At 39.9% G+C, this 25025-nt stretch overlaps 1 protein-coding gene across 5 annotated transcripts in view; it reads left to right on the top strand.

The window, feature by feature from the left end:
- DOCK4 (dedicator of cytokinesis 4) overlaps positions 1 to 25025 on the top strand; it is a 446778-nt gene that overhangs the window by 381047 nt on the left and 40706 nt on the right. For 4 of the 5 annotated variants that reach the window (XM_075600022.1, XM_075600024.1, XM_075600026.1 and 1 more), the window contains 8 exons: positions 7478 to 7504; positions 8509 to 8604; positions 13260 to 13320; positions 14766 to 14859; positions 15052 to 15200; positions 16978 to 17064; positions 18423 to 18527; positions 21934 to 22075. In XM_075600022.1, the coding sequence (XP_075456137.1) occupies positions 7478 to 7504; positions 8509 to 8604; positions 13260 to 13320; positions 14766 to 14859; positions 15052 to 15200; positions 16978 to 17064; positions 18423 to 18527; positions 21934 to 22075 (761 nt within the window). The remainder of the gene's footprint in view (positions 1 to 7477; positions 7505 to 8508; positions 8605 to 13259; positions 13321 to 14765; positions 14860 to 15051; positions 15201 to 16977; positions 17065 to 18422; positions 18528 to 21933; positions 22076 to 25025) is intronic. The other variant, XM_075600023.1, reaches the window with a different exon arrangement.

A 25025-nucleotide genomic window follows, 5' to 3' on the forward strand; every position in this document is an offset into this window, starting at 1 on the left:
GAAAAATAAAGTTACAAATTGCGATTTGTTCAAAATTATTTTTGAATACCTGTTAGGTCTGATATCTGTTTATAAAATACTGTATACATGATTGACAATAGTGGATTGATTCTTGTTGAATTCTGCACATCTGTATATATGTATTTCTCAGGGTTTTATTTTCAATTAAAGGTCTAGTCCTGCCTATTTTTTAACAAGATCAGGAAGCAGGGGGTCTCCCAAAGCTAATCTGCATTAATTTCAGCTTTTAGGACCTAAGGAAGATGCCTCCAGAGGTGACCTCAGTACTATCTCCTGCAGGAGAAACAAAATGGAGGTTTAAATCTTCAGCGGGAATTGGGGTCAATTGGAAGTCACACTATCCCGGCTTCTTATTGGCTCACATGCCGCGGGAGATTTAAGAGCCAGGACATAATCACAAGTATCTCGGGAACCTGGGGGTCTCCGGAGCTGAAATTAACGCGGTTCATCTATGGGGACCCTTTACTTCATAACCATAAAAATAAATAAAGAGGGTTATCCTAGAAAGAACTGCTCCATTAAACATATTCTTAAACAACGTTAATGTTTGGAATCTGCAATTAAAAGAAGATACAAAGAAGAAACATATCAAGATGTGGCTATTACCATATGCTTACTACAAAACAATAGTAAGATGGAGCCCTCAAAACCCCAAAAATATAATGTGCTGAATAAATAGTTAGTTAATCCATATACAATATCAACCCCCAATATACAATGTAGTGGAGTCCCCCTCCTTCCAGTCTGAGGAGCTCCGCACGATCGGGGAGGTTGTGGGGGCGGCCATTTTGCGCATGCGCAGTTTCGGCAGGAGCGACGGCCATCTTTGAATGACTGCATGCACTGAGGCAGAACTACAAGTCCCAGAAACCTCGGGGGGAGGGGGGAACAGAACACATGGGCTGAACAAGCCAATGGGATGAGATGCAACCCTTGTGAAGCAGGATATCCTCTCCATGGATCAAGGTGACCTTGGCAGTCGGACGGAGGAGCAAGGAGGAAGGTAGTATCCAGGGAGCAGTTAGCTTCCTGGACTAGGCCAGATCTTGCCCCTTAGGCCCCAGATAGCCCTACCTTGTGAGCGGAGTTTTGTAGGGAAGGCCCCAGATCGGGACCCTCCCATTAGAGATGCAGCAGCACCACTGCACGGGTGGACGGATGTCCACGCGGTGTCCTGCGCCCTGGATTCGACCGCGGCCTGGACAAGGTGTGTGGGGTGTTGTGTTGGAGGCCCCGCTGCGTGGGACCTGATTCAGCATCTTTCACTCTTTATCCCCTTGTCTGGCCCTTGACCAGGAAGGTACCCACCATGCACCAACACTTCATAGGGGGGTAGCGCTACCTCACACTTGGGTGGGACCGTTCTGCGGATATCAGGGTTTCAGTTGCCCAGGGCAACCTCAGTACTTTGGGGGGAACCACCATTATTATTGTTATGTATTGCAGTGTACTGTTATGTTGGTGTTATTATATGTATGAGTAAAGTGTGTTTACATTGTTTGTATTATTCTTAATGAGTATTGTTTCCTATGAGGAGTCAAAACCGCCTACGCTGGGATCTTCTTAGGTGGAGGCCCTGCATCGTGAGAGCATCCCAGGCTCCCGAGTAGCGGAAGCTTTGGCTTCCTGTAAGCCTCACAGGAAGCATGAGTAATCGCCCGTGGTTTCCCATAGGCATAGGGAAAGGGGGTTACAACAATAACACAAGTTAGAGTGTGCTGTGCCTTTTGTCAACCTTATTAACATATGCCCGTATTTGCCATAGTGACAATGTAGTGCAGGCGATGTTAAACTAAACCTTTTGCATTTAGAATGTTTAAAGTCTCTCTAGCAAGAGCAAAAATATCTATAGCAGTTAGTGCCTAATCCCTTGGTTCTTTGTAATGTGATTGTGATTGATGTAACACTGGTGATTACTGTGCATTTGTGCACTAAACAAAGCTTTGCAACAGAAAAAAACTAATTGAGAGCAAAATGGCGAACAACTTAGTTTTGAAAAAGAGACTAAGGGGAATATCCCCTATACAATGCTCACATGGAAAGTCCATGCATAAATGTATCCTTATATCATTGTAATTGTTCTTCCAAATAAAGCAGCACTCTTAGATTAGACCTCCATAGTCCACCATAACCGCAATCAGTAATAACACTTTCCAACCATAAAAAGCCACTTTGCATAGACTCCCAATAGCCTTGATCAGGTATATCTTATATGGGTGTCACAGGCTTGTAGGTACATAGAACAGTGAAACTTTGATGAACTGAATAGCAAGAAAATGGAATTGACTCACATGATAATCCACTGGAGGTCCAGGTGTTGCTTGGCGTGCTCCTACCGAAGGAGTATCAAGATGCAAGAGGTCGTGAATGGCGGTGCAACAGCCTTGGAAAAAAATGATGATTGGAGGTTGCAGAGTACTGGGTACAAAAAGTTTTAATGGCACATAATAAACAGCACAACAGGAACTCTGATGCGTTTCAGCCGCATGGGCCTTTGTCAAAGAGTATAATATACAAAACAAATACACTGGTTTAAATACCCATGGTTCCGTTCCTCAGCAATGACGTATGGGCGCTCTCAGCCAATGAGAGTCAGCCCGCCCCCTCTCATGGACGTTCGATTACATTAGCGCAATAGCAAACAGCTGATTTATACAGACAAGCGCGCCACGGAGGAAGGTAAACAAACCTGCATCCTCTGTGGCGTATTGGTTTAAGAAATCATTGACAAATCTCAGCTATAATGATACTAATAGTTGCCAACAAAACGATACTAAATGGAGAGGTCTGGAACCATGGGCATTTTACAAATACTCACAGAATAATAACAATATACAATAAAGTCTTTTATATTTATTTATAAAGACAAGAACCCACGGTTAAACACCAAGAGCTCTGATTTCAAAAAACAAAAAACTGTTATTTGAAACTGAGATAATAAAACACACTTCAAAAAATGAAGCGACTTGAATATTAAAAACAAACGATGCTGTAATACAAATCCTAACAATATATACAGATGCAGCGGCCGTTATCCAGTGGTGAGCAAACTTTTTATGCTGAGCCCCCTTTTCATCAATAAAATTTTTCGGGTCCCCCCCTGCCTGATGTAATCAAAATCACATGAAAAAAAAAAAAACCTTTATTAAACGGTATACAGTAGAGGCAACTCTTATTCTAACAAATACCAGTGGCAATTCCCCAAAAGACCCAGGTACACCCAGGTACATTCTGAATACATGCCTTAAACTTTCCTTAAACTAGCCCCAGCTTTTCTGCATTGATTAATGGCCTATCAGATTAACAGCGGGGGTCCCTGGCAGTCCCATTCAAACTGAATTGGACTGCCAGGGATCCCTGCTGTGTTAATCCTATGGGTCGTTAGTCAATGCAGAAATGCCTTAAACGTGTCTCAAACTAGCCCAGAACATACCCAGCACATACCCAGAATGTAACCCGGCTAGTTTACAGCAAATGTTAGAATAAACGTTGCCTCTACTGTACAATGTAAATACTAATATGTCTAGATACTTATTTCAACAACTCGCGCTTGCAAAATTAGGCTGTGTCCACGCTGCCGCTGAGAACGGTGACATTACCAAGGGTGTTCTGCATAATTTTGCATGCACGAGCGGTGGTGTGGGGGTGTGGATTGGGGCTATTTGTGTGTGTGTGTGTGTGTGTGTGTGTGTGCACGCGTGTAGCTGTGTGTGTGTAGCTATGTGTGTGTATTGACTGCTGCTGAGCACGCTTCAAAGTCAATTTTGTTTGTCTCCCCAAGCGCCATGCTTGGGAGAGCGTACGTGCACAAAGGCAATCCTTTTGGGGGGGGGGGGGCGTTCATCTACCTCTTTGCTACCTCCCTTCCCTCTCTCCCCCCCCTTTTTTTTCCCTTCCCTTTTTTCCTTCTCCCATTTGCCTTTTTATTCTCCCTGCTCTTTGGCTTGCTGTCCCCAGTGTCATCCACACTCCTACCTACAGTATTATTTATTTTTTTCCGTTTTCAATGTTGTGTTTTCACAGTTTTTTTTACATTATTTCTGTACATTCATAGTATGATTTGATATAGTGGCAGCCTACCCTTTCGCTTGCAGAGGATCGCAGCGAAGCAGGTTGCCAGTGGAGGAGGGCAGGACCACAGCGCTATTGCAGGGCAGACACTGTAAGGAGGGGCGTTTAACATCGCAGCGCTGGGGCATGCTCCTCCCTGTACCTCCGAAGCCCCTGCGCGTGCGCACACACACCCTCACGTGCCACCTGCACTATCCTGTTCGGCCGCCCTCGCACATCTGCTTGGTTGCCCGTGCACATCTTGGCTGCCCGTGCACCGCTATTTCGCCCTCCCGCGCACAGTGTCTGCCGTCCCACACACACCAGGTTTTGCCGCACGCCGTTTGCGCACCCCAGTTTCGCACCTCTGCATTCAATCACAACACACACACACAATCACAACAAAGACACAGCACACATACTCAATCACAACACACACAGACAACACACACTCGTATCACAACACACCCACACAGACAACACACACTCAATCACAACCAACACATACACAACACACACACAGACACAACACACACACACAGACACAACCACAACCAACAGACACAACACACACACACACTCAATCACAACACACACTCAATCACAACACACACACAAAGACACAACACACAGACAACACACAGACAACACACACTCAATCACAACACACACGACACTCAATCACAACACACTCACAACACACACTCAATCACAACCAACACAGACACAACACACACTCAATCACAACCAACACAGACACAACACACACACACACACACACACACACAGACACAACACACACACAGACACAACCACAACCAACAGACACAACACACACACACACACACACTCAATCACAACACACACACAATCACAACACACACCCACCCACAACACACACACTCAATCACAATACCCACAACCAACACAGACACAACACACACTCAATCACAACACACACAACACAGTCACACTTTCACCTGGGGTGGGAAGTACTAAACATGCTGGTCCCCCGTGTGCAGCTGAAAGCACAGCAGCAAGCGTAGAGCAGAGCAGGGAAGTCCCCGCCCCCGCAGCAAGCACAGAGCAGAGCAGGGAAGTCCCTGCCCCTGCAGCAAGAGCAGAGCAGGGAAGCAGCCAGCACGGAGCTTGAGCTTCTTGGCTGCTGCCCGTGCACAGCGGCTGCCGGTCCGCGCCCCCCCTAAATAATCTGGCACCCCCTAGTTTGTGCACCGCTGCGTTATACGACCATTACTCGGGTTGAAACATGCACTATAGTGGGTGGTGGTCCGAGATGGTCCTCTGCAGATTAAATGGCCCATTGGATTAACACATCCTCTGGCATTTGAGTGAGAAATGGTTCCCACGCCATCTGACAGGGACTGTTTCTCGGGATGCAGGGGGTCCTGAGGCTGAAATCAATCTGGTTCAGCTCAGGAGACCCCCTGCTCACGCACACTATGAATAAAAATAAAATGCAAGCTGCTCCATTACCTTAGCGGCCAACTGCTAAGGCATGAAAGGGTTAAGGCAGACTACCAGGTTTATTGGGGGCAGAGGGGATGAGTGAAGGGGGTAACAGCCCCAGGATGGGTGGTTCAGCCATTAACATTGGGGATTCCGGCACCCCATACATGCAATGTTAAAATCCCACTTTCACGTGACCCACAGGATTTTAACATGGTGGGGATACCGGCACCCCATAACAGGGCCTGTAACTCGGGAAGTACGGGGTCCCCGGACCTGAAATCAATGTGGTTAAGCTCCGGAGACCCCCTGCTACAATACCATAGTATTAAAATTAAATAAAAAACCCAGCGATCGCATTTTAGAGGCGCGCAGGTAGAGTGACTGATTCAGCCTATCTCTTACTGCACATCTCTTACAGACAGGTAGATCCCGGTAGGACTAACACAGCAGAGACCCCTGCTGTGTTAATCCGATGGGCCATTAGTCTGTTGCGGCAAATCTAGGGAGGATCTCGGGGCGATCTCAAATTTTTTTTTTAGAGAAATGGTCAGATAACGGCCGCTGCATCTGTATGTTTTTTTTTTTTTTTTTAATCCATATACCTTAAAGCAGCAGTCCAAGAAACATGTTTAATTTTTTTAAATACGATTGAAGTAGGGGGTGTCTGGAGCTGAACTGCATTAATTTCCGCTCCGGGGTCCACCTGCTTCCCATAATACCTACCTCGGGAGGGGGTGGTGGTTGAAGTTCCAGCTGGTTAGTTTGGGATATCGAAATAGCAGCTTAAATATCCCGTGTCACTGCTCCTTTAACAAATTAGGATTCCTATTGGACTGCGAGTCACCAGAATCCTGCTGTCCTAAACATTCTATTTGTAATGCTGTGATAAACGGACTCTTCAGTAGAGTTATATATCGATCTCAGCACACATCATACAAGTCACAGCAAAAACAGTTAACAGTGCTGGAAGGCAACTAAAATCAACATGTAATTATGTGAAGAAGGAATGCCAGCTGTCTAATTAAGTTTAATAAACAGAATCAATTGGAATATGAATTGGAGCATACACTGTACAGCACATTTTCTTTCTTTTTGTGGTGGGAGAGCATTTGTAATTGTAGTAACTTCAGAAGCATTGTCTGTGGTGTGATTCACGGTATAGCGTCTTTGGTACTTTAGGCAATCACCACATCTCCATGTGCCTCGCCTAAAAACGTGATTGTAAAAAACAAATGGGACAGTTTATTCTGACTGGTTTCACTGGCCTGTTAACAACTTTCACCTGGTATTGTGCGATCTGAAGGAAGATTGGATACTGTGGATCACTTTTACACTGTTGACCTGTAGTTAGTTGTCAGTTACGTTGTAAATATGTTAGGTCTTATTGTGCCTCACAATTACATGTGCAGGGATACGCACACTGCGTTAAAATGCATTATTATCAATATTTGTATTGAAATCCCATTTTTTTCCATTTGAGAAAGTGTGCTCTAAATAGTTAGGGATTAGTATTTGTAGGCTGAAATGTACTTAAGATATAGCACCGAAATGTTAATTTAGCCAATTGCCATAATCTTCACAAGCCTGTTGTCTGTGTCTTACTTCATGAATTAACTTGACATTATTTCTACTTTGTTGCACAATTTATGAAATTGAAAGAATAGAAAAACAACTTGAATAGTTATACTATATAATGGAATACAGTAGATGATGATTGTAACGTGAGGTAGTATTTCCTGGATATACTGTACCACCTTTAAATATTTTGGATGTTTTATTATATTCTTTTTTTCAACAATGAAACTACCTTCAATGCCAGTTAATTTTGTATTTTTCAGAATATGGTCGTTATATATATTTTTTATAAATTGCTTTTTTGTTTTCATTTTGTGGATAATCCAAACATTAATCTTTTTGTCAATGCTTCCTGGATTAGAATTCCTCTATTTGGTCCTTATCCTAGGTAAGATATTTATCAACTCAACTGATATTGCTGACATTTGTTTCGCTAATGGAAGAGCCTGAACATGCTCATAATACATTGAACTTAGAAATGTTGCAGTTGTACTTCTTACTTTAATATACTCTGCTAACATCTGTAGCAGCTGTTAATGAAGCAACGAAAGGTGGATAGTGTGTAAGGTCACCAGTGCTGGCGTAATGTGCACTGTAATAGGCTACAGACTCCCAGAAAGATTTAAAAAGATGCCAATGTGTCAGTTCATGGATTTACCAATTATTGGTATGTTTTTGCCATCGCAAGTTGAGATCAACAGTATTGTTGTTTAGTTCTCATTCTTCTGAATTTTTTGTCCCTATCAATATTGTAGGGCTACTCCACCACTGAAGGGTAGCCTAAAACATTAAGTTTAATTTAAACTGGTTTCCCTATGATCATAAATAAAAGAGTATGCTGCACACCACAATGAAAAATAAATAAATACATACAGTTTACCGGTGCTGCTGGTTCAAGGAGTACCTGTCAGAGTAATTCCAGGAAAATACTCAGGAGAAGAAGGATCCAATCCTCTACGGTTTTCTAAATAAAGCTAATTTATTTGTGCCACACAACATTTTGACCAATAGGCTTTCTCAAGTGAGAAAGCCTAGTCAGCTGAGAAAGACCTATTAGTCGAAACATTGTGTGGCACAAATAAATTAGCTTTATTTAGAAAACCGTACAGCGTTGGATCCTTCTTTTCCTGAGTAATCCCTATGACCATAGCACATAAATTATAAAGTACAAGTCGCAGGCTCTGAGAGAGTATGGTTTCTCTTACCAGAGTGTTGTCTTGCATTTAAGGGAACACCCACTGAAGTATCAAATTTCCTACTCGTGCATAGGACTGCTGATCAATACTAATTAATTTGGTCAGGCCCTGAAATGTAACCGATGGAAATGGTAAGCATTCACAAAATATATTCATGGTCACGTGTAAATACTAAAATAACCCATTTATTTTTCAGCCTATTGAAAAAAATTGAGCGGGAAACATGGAGAGAAAGTGGCGTCTCATTAATAGCCACTGTAACAAGACTCATGGAGAGGTTACTGGACTACAGGTGAGAAATTTACAGTTTTCTGTGGTAGGGAGATGGGGCCTACAGGCAATCTTTTCTCTAATACGTCACTTAAGTGCTAAAATGGTTGGAATGTTAAACCAATGACAGCAGTATTATTCAATGAAATGCTTTTCACAAGCCTTTGATACGAGAACATTTTGACAGTGTTGGAAGTCCCAGTGTTGCACAAGATTGTCACCTCAAACAATTTCTGCAGAGGAACACCGATACATGTGGTCAATCTTCCTGCTAATGATAGTTTGGGGACAGCTATATAGAGATAACCAGCATCTTCTATCCTATCCATGATTCGTGTTGTACGTTGCAGCAAAACATTATTATCTCTGCCTTATGAGAGAAAATTATATATTTAACAGTAATGGCTTAAAATAACATATCTTTAACAAGATTCTGATCCATTCTTTGAGCACAAATCTTGTAGTGTAGCCAATATCTATTTGAACTCTGTCACATTGTGTCTAGTACAACACCACTTAATATTTTATAGTTCAAGAAAGCAGTTGATTTTCCCCCTTCATTTTTGTTCTGATGTGAACAATATTTCGGAAGTTTCACTGATTTTCAAGTAATTCCTTATATAACATTTAGAAAAAAAAAATCATAAATGTTTTCACAACTTTGAGAAAATGTATTATGTATATAATTTGAGGATGTATAAGTGTGTTCCTTGGATACATTGATATATTTCTGCTTACCTCTGTTATTCAGATTTGCCCACAGTTTCTTCTTTGTTTAATATTAAGGCCTCGTTCAGGGTGCAGGCTTCGGAGGGAGGACGTGCTGACGTGCGAGCTGCCGTGGGACACAATGTATTCAAATTGAATACTGGTTGTCAGGGTAGCAGCTGCCCTGTCTCCGAAGTACGGAGTTGACGCTGGCTACAGTTTCAATAAACAAACCAATTTGTTTTTTGAAGCTGCAGCAGCGTCACTGGTACCTCGGCAGCCAATGAAATCATTCTTGAGAATGATTTCAAGCCTGCAACTTGTATCCCTAAGCTGCCGTCTGTAGCCCCACCCCGTTCCCGCCTCCTCAACTCCTGAAACAGTCTGCTGGGGAGGATGAACACACATGAACGCAGACTGCCGCCCGCCCGCCCTCGCGAACGCCCGCCCTCCAACTCCTGCCTTTGGCACCCTGAACGAGGCCTAACATTTGTGTCTCCATACAGCCTGAATCTGAAAAAAAATAATCCTAAGGGAACATAGTGTTTTCTCCTTTATTGCAGTTAATGCTTTAATTCCTGTTGTTTCTGCTACTTATGATCTGGCAGAAAGCAAATATTATCAGAATGCATATGGTGTGTAGCATGAAAAGTAGGTGACGTAACAAAAGGGATCGTTTCCCAGTAATGAGTCTGAATCTTCACCACATCAAGAAAGCATTGCAATTTTAATTAATCTGAAATGAAGCCCATTTTTTTATTTAGATATTGCCATTAACTAACAAGTATGTGAACAATTATAATTAGGCAACCAATTCATTTGAATAGTTGAGGTACAGTATACATTCAAGGGTTTAGAGGATATTAACTGTTGTACTTCACCAATTTTATTTATTCCCTTTTTGTAATTAAATATTGCGATATTTTGTGACATTCTACTCTTCATTTTTATTAAGCAAATAGGGTTACTGAATAATACACTTTATTTTAATTTGTGTAAATAACAGTCTCAGAAAGTACAATAGAACAATGGGGGTGATGCAATGAAGGTCGGAGGTTTACAAATGTGCACAACCTAGCATAATACATTCATTAAACAGACAGTAGTTGAATTGCAGCCTTTCTGGTGCACCAGAGGAAACTATACAATACTACAAGTGGTTAAATAAAAATAAAAAATCCTATGGAGGAACTAAAAACACAGGGTCAAAAGCAGCCCACTTTATTGAATTTAAGCAGCACTCCTGCCAAAAATAAAAATTACGTCATAACATAATCTGACCGTTCATATTGTGATGATCTATATCTCACTTATAAATGTTTCAGAATCTTCAATTTGTGTAACTTGTTTATTATTTTACTGTCATCAGATGTTATCATGGCAACCTCTGTTGTCTTAATGAGTGTGGTTGATAGTGGCCATTTTAACCTACCCAATGAGGAACATTTTTAACAATTCATATGTCCAAAATGTAATTGCAGAACTTACAAAGGTTCTGATTGATTGCTAAAAACAGCAACCAAAAGATGTTTTAATGGTAAAAATAAAGGAGATGGGGGTACTTATTAGAGATTCACAAAATTCTCTCTTTTTTTTTTTTTTGTGGAAAATCTCAGTTTTGCCAAAAATTCACCAGGCATTTTTAAAGCAGCAGTTCTCCCTGAAAAGGATTAACATTTTCTTAAAAGGCTTACCTGAACCATGTGGCCTACAGAGCTCATCCCTTGTCCCCCGATGTCTGGGGGAGGGTGAGGGGGGGGGGAACCCCCAGTGCCTGAGCAACAAGATTTTTAATGTATTGTAGTTTTCTAAAAAAAAATAAAAAAATACTGTAGATGGCCACTGTGGTCACCAATAGAAAGCTGTAACGTTGTCTCCCAATTAGGTTCAGGTAAGCTTCAAAGAAATAAAAAATCTCAAGCAGTGTGGATCACTTTTATTATTATGAACCTGGGATAGGACTGGAAGGAGAGGCCTTTTTAACAGACCCATTTACTTCTATAAACACACAATCCCAGCAAACTCTAACCCCAGACACACCACATCATATATATATTAGTGTCAAAAGGAGTGCTACTGTGCGTGGCCAAATGTATACAACAAAAGACAAAAATACTAAATGCTACATCCAATGTGACAAAATACATAGTTAAATACTTCAATGTTGGTATTCTCATGAATAAAGGTCATTTAGTTAAACGCTTTGGCCAAAGCGTTATAAGCCTGCAGCCACTTCCCAGCATGACCAGTATGCAGATCCTAACACTACCTGTGAAAATTCTCATTTACCTCTGCAGTGGAGGGAGAATGGTCACAATGGACCTGTCCTGCACAGGCACATGGAAAAACCGGCTTCTCAAATAGTGGGGAGCGGTGAACATTTACTTCAATACCTCCTAATAGAATCACATACTCCACGTTGAAATACCTTGAAATTATTCTAATTTTAATAATTTGAATATATTTTGCATATTTAAATGAGCTTATTTCTCCGGTATCTAAGGTGTCTCGCCACGTGAAGTATTATAAGTAATGCTATTCTCATTAATGCTATTCCTGTTTAGTGGCAGACCTATTGACTTATATACCTCCAAATAGAACCACCTATTATACTTCACGTGGAGAGATGCCTACAGTAGGAACACACCTGATATATCTGGGAAACAGACTAATTTAAATATGCTAGATATATATTTCAGCTGTGTAGTGATCTTTCCATGTGGAGTATACTGTAAGTGACTCTATTTGTAGGTAACTTGGTCCTCTATTTAACTCTCCTACCCCTGCTCCCAGTTGCATGTCTCGAGTGCTTATCCATTGTAATGAATATATTTTAATGTAAAAATATTCATATTCAAACAAAATCTTAACATTTACAGCTGATTTTACCTCTGCTAAAGCTTTCACAATAGGGATAGAGGTTGAAGTAAAAGTAATGCAAATGTACAGTATACAAAGGAACTCGTAATGTCAATATGAGTTCAATAAGATAAAAAGAGAGGTGTAAATGAAATTCAAGTGGTTCGGAATCCATTTTGTCTGGTTGTATCCATTTTGTTTCTCCACGCTCTATTCAGACTGAATAGAGAAAGATTGTATAATTTAAGAACACATTTAAAGGGAAACAACTTATTTTGTAGAAAAGTTAGAACAAGTGAATTGTTTAAAGTTTATATTGGGTATATATATAGTACAACATGAAGTCTGTCCAAGGCCAAGAAAAGATAGGCTTTGTGCCCGGGCAAAGATTGTATTATTGTAATTGTATTCTAACAAGCTATGCATAGGTAAATTTAGTACCTATGGAAATAACTATATGAATCCTGTTTAGAGTAGATATGCCAGAACAGAAAATACATAGCCCATAGGATATGTTCTCCATTCTTAACCTGTAAATGCCGGAGATGTATTTGTAACTGCCTCTAGAATAATAAATGATATTTGGAACTGCAAAGAAACCGGTGTCGAACCTATAATTATAGGAACAAAGAATCTGTATTTTCACATGTTGGATAACGTTTATTTTTACGAGGCCCCTGCTACGGAGACCTTACAGTTTTACAATAGTATGTGTAAAGGTCTATAATCTCATATATATATACTGGTTCTCTAAGGAAAAATGCATTAATGCTGCTATGTTCCATTTTAGAAGCCTATAGTAGTGTAATATAGAAAAAGGTGGCAGCACACAAGTAATTATGCAAAAATTGCTAGGGATTACTGCAGGGTACTAGGCAGAGCCAAAGTAACATTTTGGGGACACAGCCCCTTCCTCAGACAAAAGCCACTCATGCTGTTGGAGTAAAAGAAGTCAACTGAAACCATGTATTTCGTACACTTTTTGCAGGCATGATGTTTAGCATTGCAGTAACTTATTGGTCGTCTGTGCATCTTGCCAGATCTATTCAGAAATAAGGAGATAGTTGTCCTTTTCTCTATTAACAATTGTGTTTCTTACTCTAATTTCAGAGACTGCATGAAAATGGGGGAGGTTGATGGGAAGAAGATTGGCTGCACCGTTAGCTTGTTGGTATGATTTTCATTTTACTTTCTGAGATTTGTGCTGGAGATATTTTTCCTGGTAATGTTTTCCCCCTTAATTTGCATGCATGAATTTGTCACCCTGTTAAAAACCTACAATGGTAGCACAGTGGCTGAATTAAAAAATATTGTCAGGCTGTAATGATGTAATAATGTTAAGTGCGTTTGATGCAGGTAGGGAAGAGCTGAAGCAGATACATTTTGTCCTTATAACCCAAGCAATTACGAGTGAGGAGAAAACTCAAAGATTGAAGATCCTTAATATGCTAACAATATGCTATTACAAACTGTACGCTGGGAAAAGGTTAAGATGTGAACTTGTCTAAAATAATGAGATGTACTTGCAACAGCCGTGCTGGCAACAGCAGGACTTGACATCTGAGCAAGGTTTGTTATTTTTAGCAATCAGACAGCGTTTACCATAAATCCTATGGGGCTATGGTAAGAGCGAATTCAGTTTTATATACAGTATGGGTAAATGTGTGCTTTCAAATGAGTGCAAAACAGAACTGCTTCTTCATTGCAGTATGTGAATTGTTGCACTTTGAAGCGAACCATTTTTACATCTGGAACTGCTTTTGTGTCACATCTCAATGATATTCTCCTCAATAATAATATACTGTAAAGTGAATTTTGCCTTGTGTTGCTGGTAAGTACTAACCAATCATAAGAGGCTGAAAGAGAAATAATGTTTGGGACAATCTGTGGTAGCTACTAAGATACTTTGATCAGGACATACGAGTCTAATTCTAAAATGCTAATTATTATTGGCCACTGTAACACAAACACAGGAACACCTTCTAAAAATGCTGATAGTGCATATACTTAAGCACGATTACAATGTACAAATGTGATGTGAATTCAAAATATGCTAAAAACTAATGTGATCTTCCTAAATAATAAAACTGTTAATCTTTCATTATTGTTTTGTGAATTCAACGTAGGTTGTGATACCTTTTAGTGGCTCAACGTTAGAGTTTATTATAGATGAAGCTATTGTGCAGCTTTGGCAACCACATAGGTTCCTTCTACTGACTATTTCATGGTGGAAAATTGTTTTCTATATACTGTATGTTTTCCTCCCTTTTATTGCAGGGTCTGTGTTCCTCCACATTTCCATGTATAGTAAATTCTGCCTGTACAATATAAGATTGAGCAATAGTGTATGCCACAGGAATCTCTGTGAGAACCAGTTTACTGTAAAAAATGTTGCTGTTAAATGAATTTACTGCTGTAGAAGTATTTCCTAAGCAGCTCAGATGCATTGCATTTCCAGTAGTGTTGAATGTGCATTTATTTTGGTATGAGTACCATCTAGGTAGAATTGACTTCCTAATAGAAAGGCAGACATTTAAAATATATCAATGTAACACATTTTCTGCATCCTATTTTAATGATTTACAAATAATCACAGTGTATATTCATTTATTTCAGAACTTTTACAAAACAGAGTTGAACAAAGAAGAGATGTACATACGTTATATTCATAAACTATATGATCTGCACATGAAAGCTCAAAACTTCACAGGTAACTAAGAGGATAAATTATTATTTTCTTTAGACCTACTGTACATTCATAAGGAACTGAGTGTAGTTTTGTAGAGCACTGGGAAATAACGATGGCACGTTATTTATTTTCATTATTACAAAAAAAAGGACCTGATGTATTTTAACGGTAAGTTGCGAGATTTGATGTTAACCCTTTTATCTTACCTTTTAGAGGCTGCCTACACTCTTTTGCTCTATGATGAGTTATTGGAATGGTCTGATCGTCCACTAAGAGAATTTCTCAACTACCCAATGCAAACAGAATGGCAACGCAAGGAGTACATTCACATGACAATTATCCAGAACTTTGACAGGGGAAAAGTAAGCATGTTACAATTCTGTTCAGAATTATAATGTTCTGTTTTCAAATGTTAACTGTATGTACTCGGTATAAAGCCTGTTACAGTTTCTTAGATGGATGGCTTTGTAAAATGAATGTATGATCACTTTTATAGGAGAATAGATAACACCACTGCATTTGATCAGGAACAAACTTGTTGTGTACCATCCATACAACTCCAGATGTGTTAGCCCTAAATACGCATTATAGCATATTCAAATTACAGATACCAATTTAAAATAATGGCACACATTATTGTAACTGTACGGATATATATTGAAATGTTTTTGCTTGAGCTGCTGTTTTTCCTATTTTCCTACATACTGAATATTGATAAATGCATATAAAAACAACCCATTGACTTGGCAGTTACCGCCAGATCAGGGTGTAATACCCCACATCGGCACTTAGTGAATCTTCCCATTTAGTTACTGCCATATACAGTGGCGACCGGGCTAAACCTAATGCGGCTGCCCCCGCATTTTAAAAATAGCGCGGGCGGCGCGCGGCAGTCTTCGACCGAGAACCGGCCGGTTTTCCCGCGCCTCGGGCGCTTTCAATAGTAAGCGCCATTAGCATATGAATAGCTCTGTGGATATTCTGAACCCATGATACATAAAGCTTGGCCCCCTGCAGACGCACTTACCAGAACTCCCTCCTACTGTCTCTGTCCGTTCTACCTACCTACCAATTAGACTGTAAGCTCCTCGGGTCAGGGACTCCTCTTCCGAAATGTTACTTTTATGTCTAAAGCACTTATTCCCATGATCTGTTATTTATATTATCTGTTATTTATTGGATTACCACATGTATTACTACTGTGAAGCGCTATGTACATTAATGGCGCTATATAAATAAAGACATACAATACAATACAATCTATTGAAGCGGCCGCCACGCTGGAAAATCCGTTTTTAAACGGAGAGCAGACCCGCGGCGCTCCCGGCCAGCTCCCGGCAAACGTTAGATTAAAAGCGTAGATCTTGCAGCGTAATTACAATCTAAGTTTTGTTGCCTGAGTCACAAGGAAATAAATGTCCACAGGAAAGGCTGACACTGGGATTTGAAATGAGGTCCATCAGCGACAGAGGCAGCATTCTTGCCACTAAGCAAGTCCTTCAGGCCATATAATGTTGCTTTTGGATACAATTTTTAATGCCATTCTTTAATGATAAAATAAATATTTGAAGACCGTAATATCAATATTACCAAATATAAAACACAACATAAGGTTATTCAGCAGCATATCTTACACATTATACATTCATCCTTAATAACGTGATATAATTATCATAGCTTATTTAGTACTCTGCCAATCTTTCATTGTTGATCTGATTTGTGGTTTCCCATACAACGTAATCTTCGAGGATATTCCATAATACCTTACACATGAATGGATGTATTACTACCACACATACCAGCAGTACTGTATCTGACAGATAACAGAGGGTATCTATGAATAGTAATCTTGCTTCACAAGCACTTTGATGTTAGAATTTATTCTTTCCCAAGCACTTAAGAATAGTTGTATCTATTCTCAGTAAATGGTAACCTAATTCCAATACTTAGAATAATAGCTAGAGATACATGAGAAGTTATTGGCCCGCTAACTTCCTGTGTGTGTCTCTCTCTCTATATTCACAATACATTAAGGGATGTGATTTGCGTTGATTTGCAGTAGGAAATACAATGTCAATGAGCATTTATGTGAAACCATAACAACGTATATTTACATTGTCCTTTTTTATTTGTCCACAGTGTTGGGAGAACGGAATAATACTCTGTAGGAAACTTGCTGAGCAGTATGAAAGCTACTATGACTACAGAAATCTCAGCAAGATGAGGGTAACTTTACAGTGTGGATTCACCTTTAAAAATGTTGTGTTCATTAAAACGGCTGGAACAAGTAGAACTGTGTTCCTAGAATTTCTTTCTGTCTGCGTTGAGCAAATTCAACACAGAACTACTTTGAATACACAAATTATTGCTCAGTAATATGTCAGATATGTTGTTTTCTGCAAGAATTTTAGATAGAAACAAGTATTTGAATCCTCGAGAAATGGTGGTCATTTCACTTGATAGTTGTGTTGTTAGTGGTACCAATCATGGTTGTTTTAGTACAGACTGTACTTATTTTAATGATGTGAATCCCATATTCATTTGCTGTTCCGCAACTGATGACAAAGGAGAAGGGTTTCTCCTCTTCAGTGACTCTTCCTGTAAGATCGTGTTCTGTTCTCCACAGGATCTCCCCTACAAAAATCAGATTATGACATCATGGGGCCCCTGGAGTATCAGTAGCTACGTCATTGGGAACCCAGAGGGTTAAGACGCATTTACATGAAGCATGTCTTTGTGTTAATTTTGTATCCTTGGGATATGGGGAGTTTTTAGTCTGATACAGATATATCTAAACCTGCACTTAGGTCTGTCACTTTATTCCATTTTCTCTCCATGCTTTGCCTTGAAAAATACGTTTCTTACATTTAGCACAGTTGCAAGCGAGAACAATTTTTGAGCTGTGCATGCACTTTTCAGAAGTACAATTCATAGTTATAATTATGTTTTATGTTAACAAAAAACACATGATTATTCATGTATTGTATACTTTAGATCATGAAGAAGTATATTTCACATGAATAACTCAACTAGAATATTGTCCATTGTTCACCTATCTCTGATTTTTGCTGGAACAATGTGGTCATCTAGTGCTTTGTAGACATTAGTGTGTTGCAACCTCACCCAGCTCGTAAAGCTTTAATCAATGCCATCTCTCGTTGATGCCATATAACTTGGTCCTTATAGCAGCAATCTCCTCCAAAATGAAATATTTTATTTTCACCTTAAAAGATCCATGGGCTCCTGCACTGCTTTCAGCTCCAGGGGCGCTCCAGGTGCTGATTAAAATTAACTTATTATTTGTAGTCTATTGAAAAAACTACAAGTATAATTGCTGGGGTCACCAACAAAAAGCTGTGAAATCATCTTGCGGCTTTCTATTGGTTGCCCCAGTGCCCATATTTGTAGGTTTTTGTGAAGGCTGACCTAGCAGCCATATTGACTATAATTGTTCAGGAGATTCAAAGGTTCATTTTGTGGTAACCATAAAGTAAGAATAACTGCACCCCCCAAATAGAAATTAGTAGAATAGATTGTAATGTAATCCATTTTAACATTTGCATTTTTTTTATATTTGTTCCCAGATGATGGAAGCTTCTCTGTATGATAAAATTATGGATCAGCAGCGCTTGGAGCCTGAGTTTTTTAGGGTTGGATTTTATGGGAAAAAGTTTCCATTTTTCCTGAGAGTGAGTAATAAATGTGTAGAAATAACTGAATGGTCACATGCTAGATATGTTTTCATAAATATAATATTTTACAGTTTTGAAACGTGAAGAATTAGTAGTTTTACTGTAATACATTCTCTTTGTATATATTACACCCAAGATCATACATAACAGCTGTTTAGAATAACAGGATAAGGATGGCGCTAGTGAGCTGCTGAGGAAGATGGTTGCTAGAAGAGGTCCTCAGATTGGGTCTGGCAAAGTCTGGGAAAGATGGGTGATAGGCTGGTAATGGGAATATCCCTCCAGTCCTGCATATAGGATCTCGGGAAGTTAGTTAGCCCTTATAAAGGGGGGGGGGGGGAGGTTGTTATTTTGTTGTTTTTGTATGTAATGCCTGGATAAAGGAACAGGCTCAATAAAGCCAAGATATCATTTCACCCTAATCGGTCACCATTAAATGTAACTCTGCACACATCTCTTACATTACTGTTATCGTTTTCTTACATTGCTTATAACAATGTAAAGTTGATGTTATAAGTTACTTGAAATAGAATATTTGAAGCTTAAGTGAATATAAAGATTGTGTCAGGAAGTGGGACTCCCCCAGATACCATAAATCCGATCCTCAATATAAGAACAGATTGAGCACAGAATACTCCCTTTATAGTTGGACAAGTTTATTTGGAGTCCCCTTTTCTTTTAGATCATAGAGGCCAATGCATGTACAAAGAAATGGAGGGGTTAGCTCCCTCCTTCAAAATACTTGAACATGTGATATACTGTACAATCCTCTTTTTAGAACAAGCAGACAAAGGAAGCATACCTATTTGCTTCTATTCTAAACTAGCTGTACCCGGCATAACATACGCCGTTCTACGCCATTGCGGAATTGTACTCTCGTATATGTTCTCTGCAGTTATTTGCTTTGCATAGAGAGAGACTTACAATCGCCTCCCCCGGAATTTAAGATTAAAATAGCCAATGGTACAGTACAGGGGTGTCCTGTGCTCCCCTTCTATTTGCATTAATAATAGAACCTTTAGCATGCACAATTAGAAAAAAATCAAAATATACATGGAATTACGATAGGCGAGGAAACATCCAAACTCTCACCTCTTCGCAGATGACATTATATTAACGATTAAGAATCCACTAACATCACTCCCAAACTGACTGTTTTATCTGAATTTGGAATCCTTTCAGGATATAAAACACTGCTACCACTTTGCGGTCAGTAATCGTTCCCCTCATTTGGGTATTTTATATCTAGGTGTCTTAGAAACCCCATAGTGGGTGTTCATTAGACTTGATTTTGGGCTTCTTTGAAGCTTATTTTTGGTCTAGCATCCTCTGTGTGGGAGAAGCCATATGTATTATATGTTTTTTATTTGATGTTTGTTCATTTATTAATTGATTATTGTGCATTTGTGGTCTATGTGACCTTATATTAAATATTGATATATTTTATTAATCCGTGGTGCGCTGATGTGTGCATTGTCCCTTTTTAGGATATAAAACAAATTTAGATAAATCCGAGGCAATGAACCAAAATATGTCTACCAAAATATGAACCAAAATATTTCTACCAAAATATGAAGAAAAATTACTACAACTACATTTTAATTATAAATGGAAGGAAACACAGATCAAATATTTTAGTATCTTCCTGACAAAAAAACTACCAGGGTTTGTACAGGTACAAACAAAACGTCTAAAAGCTTCTCATCCAAATTAAAAAAAGATCTCCAAGACTGGAATAAATTCCAAATATCGTGGCTAGGCCGAATGATAGCAGTCAAGATGAATATCTTACCAAAACCACTCGATCACTTTCATGCCCTACCAATAGAAATTCATTCCAGCTACCTTAGAGAAGTACAGAAATGTACATTCCAATTTATCTGGAGGAAAAGGATATCAGTTCTGCTTTCCTCAAAAAAGGGAGGAGGGTTGTCAGTGCCAGACATTAAAAAATATTACATTGCGTGTCATTTAAAACCTCTATGGATGCAGATTTAAAACAAATAACCTACTGTTACTCGCCTCCCAATAAATTTGCAAAGAAAATTACATAACAACTATCAACTACTGTATTAACCAAGATTACATTTAGTTTAATTGAAAATCCATCAAGTCTGGTTCTTCTTGCACATAACCCAAAATGTACCCCAGGCTATAACTGCAGGCAATTGGAATCATGTATGTAGTTAAAGAGAGCGCACAGATCTTTTATGCTGCACACTTAAATACCCCTGATAGTAATGTAAATAATGTAGATATTAAAAAATTGCTTTAATTCAAACAATATAAAATTAATTGGGTGTAACAATATCAAACGAAAAGAAGCGGAAAAGTGCACTGAGATGCAGAATATAAATTTATATACAGTATGATAAAACAGTCCCACGATAGGACAAAACATTGCATCAAATAGCAATATAACAATAAAATGAACTTACAATTAACTAAAATGGTGCAAGTGGGTGACCGGGAGATCCGGAAGTGTAGCTGCAGGAGCAGATGAACCAGGTCCGGACCCATGGAGCTCCGTCAGCTGTGCGTTCCTCTTATCTACCAGTCTGCCTCTACACCAATGATGACTCACGTAGCAGCCCCTCGTGACCTCTACATGTTTCGCATTGTGTGCTTAATCTGGAGAACTCCTGAGGAAGCACACAGTGCGAAACGCGTAGAGGTCACGAGGGGCTGCTACGTGAGTCATCATTGGTGGAGAGGCAGACCGGTAGAAGAGAGGAAAGCACAGCTGACAGAGCTCCACAGGTCCGGACCTGGTTAATCTGCTTCTGCAGCTACACTTCCGGACCTCCCGGTCACCCACTCGCACCATTTGAGTTAGTTGTAAGTGCAGTTTATTTTATTGTTATCTTACTCTTTGATGTAATGTTTTGTCCTATCTTTGGACTGTTATAATATATACATTTATATTCTGCACCTCAGTGCGCTTTTCTGCTTCTTTTCGTTTGTGCTGCATTGTGAGCTCCCTTTGGGGGACTCACATTATAGGAGATTTTGGAGTTCTCCAGCGGACGGCAGCAAGAGACTTGCAGTTCATTCTAAACACTTGGGACAGCACGAGCGCAGAATTCCTCATATATTGTAACAATATCAGCTTAATAAAAACAATTAAAAGTGAGGTGGCATGTACCTGGAGTAATAATAGGAATGTGTTATTGCTGCGTAAAGTCTCCACCAAAAAAGATATACTGATTTCACAATGTATTCCCTTTTATCAATGCAATATAATGTTTAGGGACTCATTATTTTTGAAATATTGCAATTTTTTCAGCTAACAGATGAAGATTACAATTTAACCATACATATGTTTTTTTAGTCTTTATTTATTTGTTTTAATACAAATTCAATAGTAGTATAACATCTAATGACGTTTTCTTTTAATGTTTAGAACAAGGAGTTTGTTTGCCGAGGACATGATTATGAGAGACTGGAGGCCTTCCAACAGCGGATGCTAACTGAATTCCCCCATGCTATTGCAATGCAACATGCCAACCAACCAGATGAAACCATATTTCAAGCGGAAGCACAATGTATCCATACATTAGCAAGAGCCACTAAGGCCTTCTATACTTTTCTACATTATACTAAGTTCTTATTCAGAAATTGGAGTTTATATGACGTGCTTTCATCATAGAAGCTGCTGTTTTTTCTCACTGCTGAAACCACTTTGTCTCTTTCTTTGATCTGCATGGATCATGATCTGCATTGTATGGATGAACGTTCTTCTAACTAACAATATTCTATCGCTTGTTCAGTGATTGGCAATCAGATCATTTTTATCTCTGTCCTAGTTAGCTTTTTTGGTATAAAAACATTTTGGGGCTTATTCTATAAGGTTTCATTAAAAAAAAATTGCTGGGCCTTTTACGCCGCCATTTTTTGGAGCGTTGCTATCACAGTATTCAGAAAGCCTCGATTACATGTAAAAGCAAAATTCCAAAAACTGGCGAGTAGCCGGCGATGTGATGTTCGCCTCTCTCAAAAGGGCTCACCCGGTGATTTGTTCCAGCTGCAGAGAGGGCTGCACAGAGAGAGCCGCCTCTCCCTGCGCATATCTCGCCAGCGATCACAAGATTTTAATATCAATTGTAATACTAGTGTAGATGAGCAGTGGGTCTCCGGAGCAGAATCGTGTTGATTTCAGGTCCGGGGACCCCCTGCTTCCCGAGATACAGGCCTCGTTATGGGGGAAAGAAGTGAAAAATAAGTGCACAACTACAAACAATGCAAATGTGAAGTGATGATATGTGATAAATATATAAAATGTGACCTTGTAAATTCAAATAGATATTGGAGCGTCTGCAGCTATGGCACCAGGGATGGATCAGGTACCCCCTAATTAGACAGACAGAAAATACAAAAAACTCAGCGCACGACGCTCATAGTGCATTAAAAATTATATTAATAAACAACAAAGTGAGGTAAGTATTAAGCGTACATTAAAACAAATTTAAACAGGCATGTCAAGGGTTAATGTTACCCATGCACCAATCAGGACGCCAGTGGAGATGTCATCAGTGTAAGCACACACAGCTCTCCCTGTCACGGTCACTCGATCCCAAAGTAGGGCCTGGATGGTCTCTGGCACAGTAGTATGCAGTTCAGCCAGCTCGTGATACAGACGAATAGTGTCCGCGGGTTAGACAGTCTCTGCAGCAGCGGGACACACGCTGTTCAACTCTCCGATCCGGCGCTTCCGGGTTCGTGACGTCACTCAGGAGCGACAGCGCGTCGCGATCTTTCCAAGCACCGAGTGAAGGGGTACAGAGTCCAGAGTTCACAAAGTGATTTGTCCTTTATTCCAACGCGTTTCGAAATCACAGGGGTCTCTTCATCAGGGAATCATTATGGGGGGCCTGTATCTCCTATGCATTTAAATGTCTCGCATCACATGGCCATGGGAATTAAATGCTTAGGAGATACCGGCACCCCATAACGGGGCCTGTATCTCGGGAAGCAGGAGGTCCACGGATCTGAAATCAACAAGGTTCTGCTACGGAGACCCCCTGCTCATCTACAATAGTATTACAATGTATATTATATAGCTTCATTACCTTAGTGGCAAGCCGCTGAAGGTATCACATGTCTGCGGATCCTTTGCGAAGTTGTCTGCTGGCACGAGCGCTGCAGGTAATCACATACACCAAGTGCACCAACTATATACTCTCTCCTTAGTGGCCGCGCGGTCACCACACTGGGGTTTAGGTGTGGGACATTGAACACAGTGTGGGAAACACGGTGGAGGGTTGCGTCCTGCGAGACGCTCTGGGTAGTTGTGTCTCTAGTGGGAAGGAGTATGTGATGTTTACGCATGTAAGGTCACTGTGCATTGTTAGTAAAGGTATTTGTTATTGTACAGCCAGTGTGTATATCATTATATTGGTGTCCTGTGAGGAACAACTCCCACTCTGTTGGAATCCCTCTCAGGTGGAGGTGCTGCATCTAGTAAGAGGTAATATATATCGCCCCAGGCTCTCCGTGGCAGAGGCTCAGACCCTCTTCCGCTGTTCTTTCTCACAAATACTCCATACCTTGCCAAATACTTTTGTTCTGATTGATTACGATTAGTGGAGAACTGCAGGTCCAAACTTAGCTCAGAACAGTATATCAGATTTTATGTTGATGTTACTTCTGGTTCATTTTTTCTGTATAGGGAAGGAGCTGCTGAAATATCAAGAAAGTTTCATAAGGCTGCGCTTATAGTGCCAGCGACACGACGTCGCGGCAAAACAAATGCATTGCTGCCGTCGGGTGCGCTTATAGTAAGCGCGGCGCGACTGATTGGTCGTGATCGCTGGAAGCCATCTCTATTTGATTTTCCAGCGTAGCCTTATTTGGGGAAGCATAGTAATTTATGGGCAAGCAAAATGTTTTCCCCCTCCAAATATGAAGTGGTGTTTTCACAGCGGAGGAATATGGCCCATATTTACGAACTAGTGGTCTGGAATAAGACACCATCTGGTGGCCTGCAAGAAGACATTTTAAGGCCTGTTCAATGGAATGGGCTGTATGGTGTCTTCCTGCACTGGAAGTGTCTTATGTAATAACACTGCTTAGTAAAAATATCTGCACAGTACATGGTGTAAATTGTCATTTTTACATAACCATATCATTACTGGTGGAGCTTGTAACTCAATTGCAAGACTTTTTGACTATAAACTAGTAAATATAACTCATATGAGATGTGGTAAAGAGACATGGGTAGGGGTTTTCCTCTATATGCTAATATTCTTTTCTAACTTAGGGTTTAATTGTTAATAAATCAGAGGCCTTGACCTTCTTACTTTTTTATATGTATCTGCCACAGATACATATATACGTTTTTAGGATTAAAGCTGCAGTTCAAGCTGCCGTTTAAAAAAAAAAAAAAAAATAATAATGTTCCCATTCAATATGTGCATCAATACAATCTGCACACTGACAAGTGATTAGCTAAGTTGCCGATACAGTAGATCCGTTCTCCAGTAATCGATCACTGAA

This window comes from Ascaphus truei, chromosome 5 (genome assembly GCF_040206685.1).
Source record: "Ascaphus truei isolate aAscTru1 chromosome 5, aAscTru1.hap1, whole genome shotgun sequence".
Taxonomy (NCBI): Eukaryota; Metazoa; Chordata; class Amphibia; order Anura; family Ascaphidae; genus Ascaphus; species Ascaphus truei.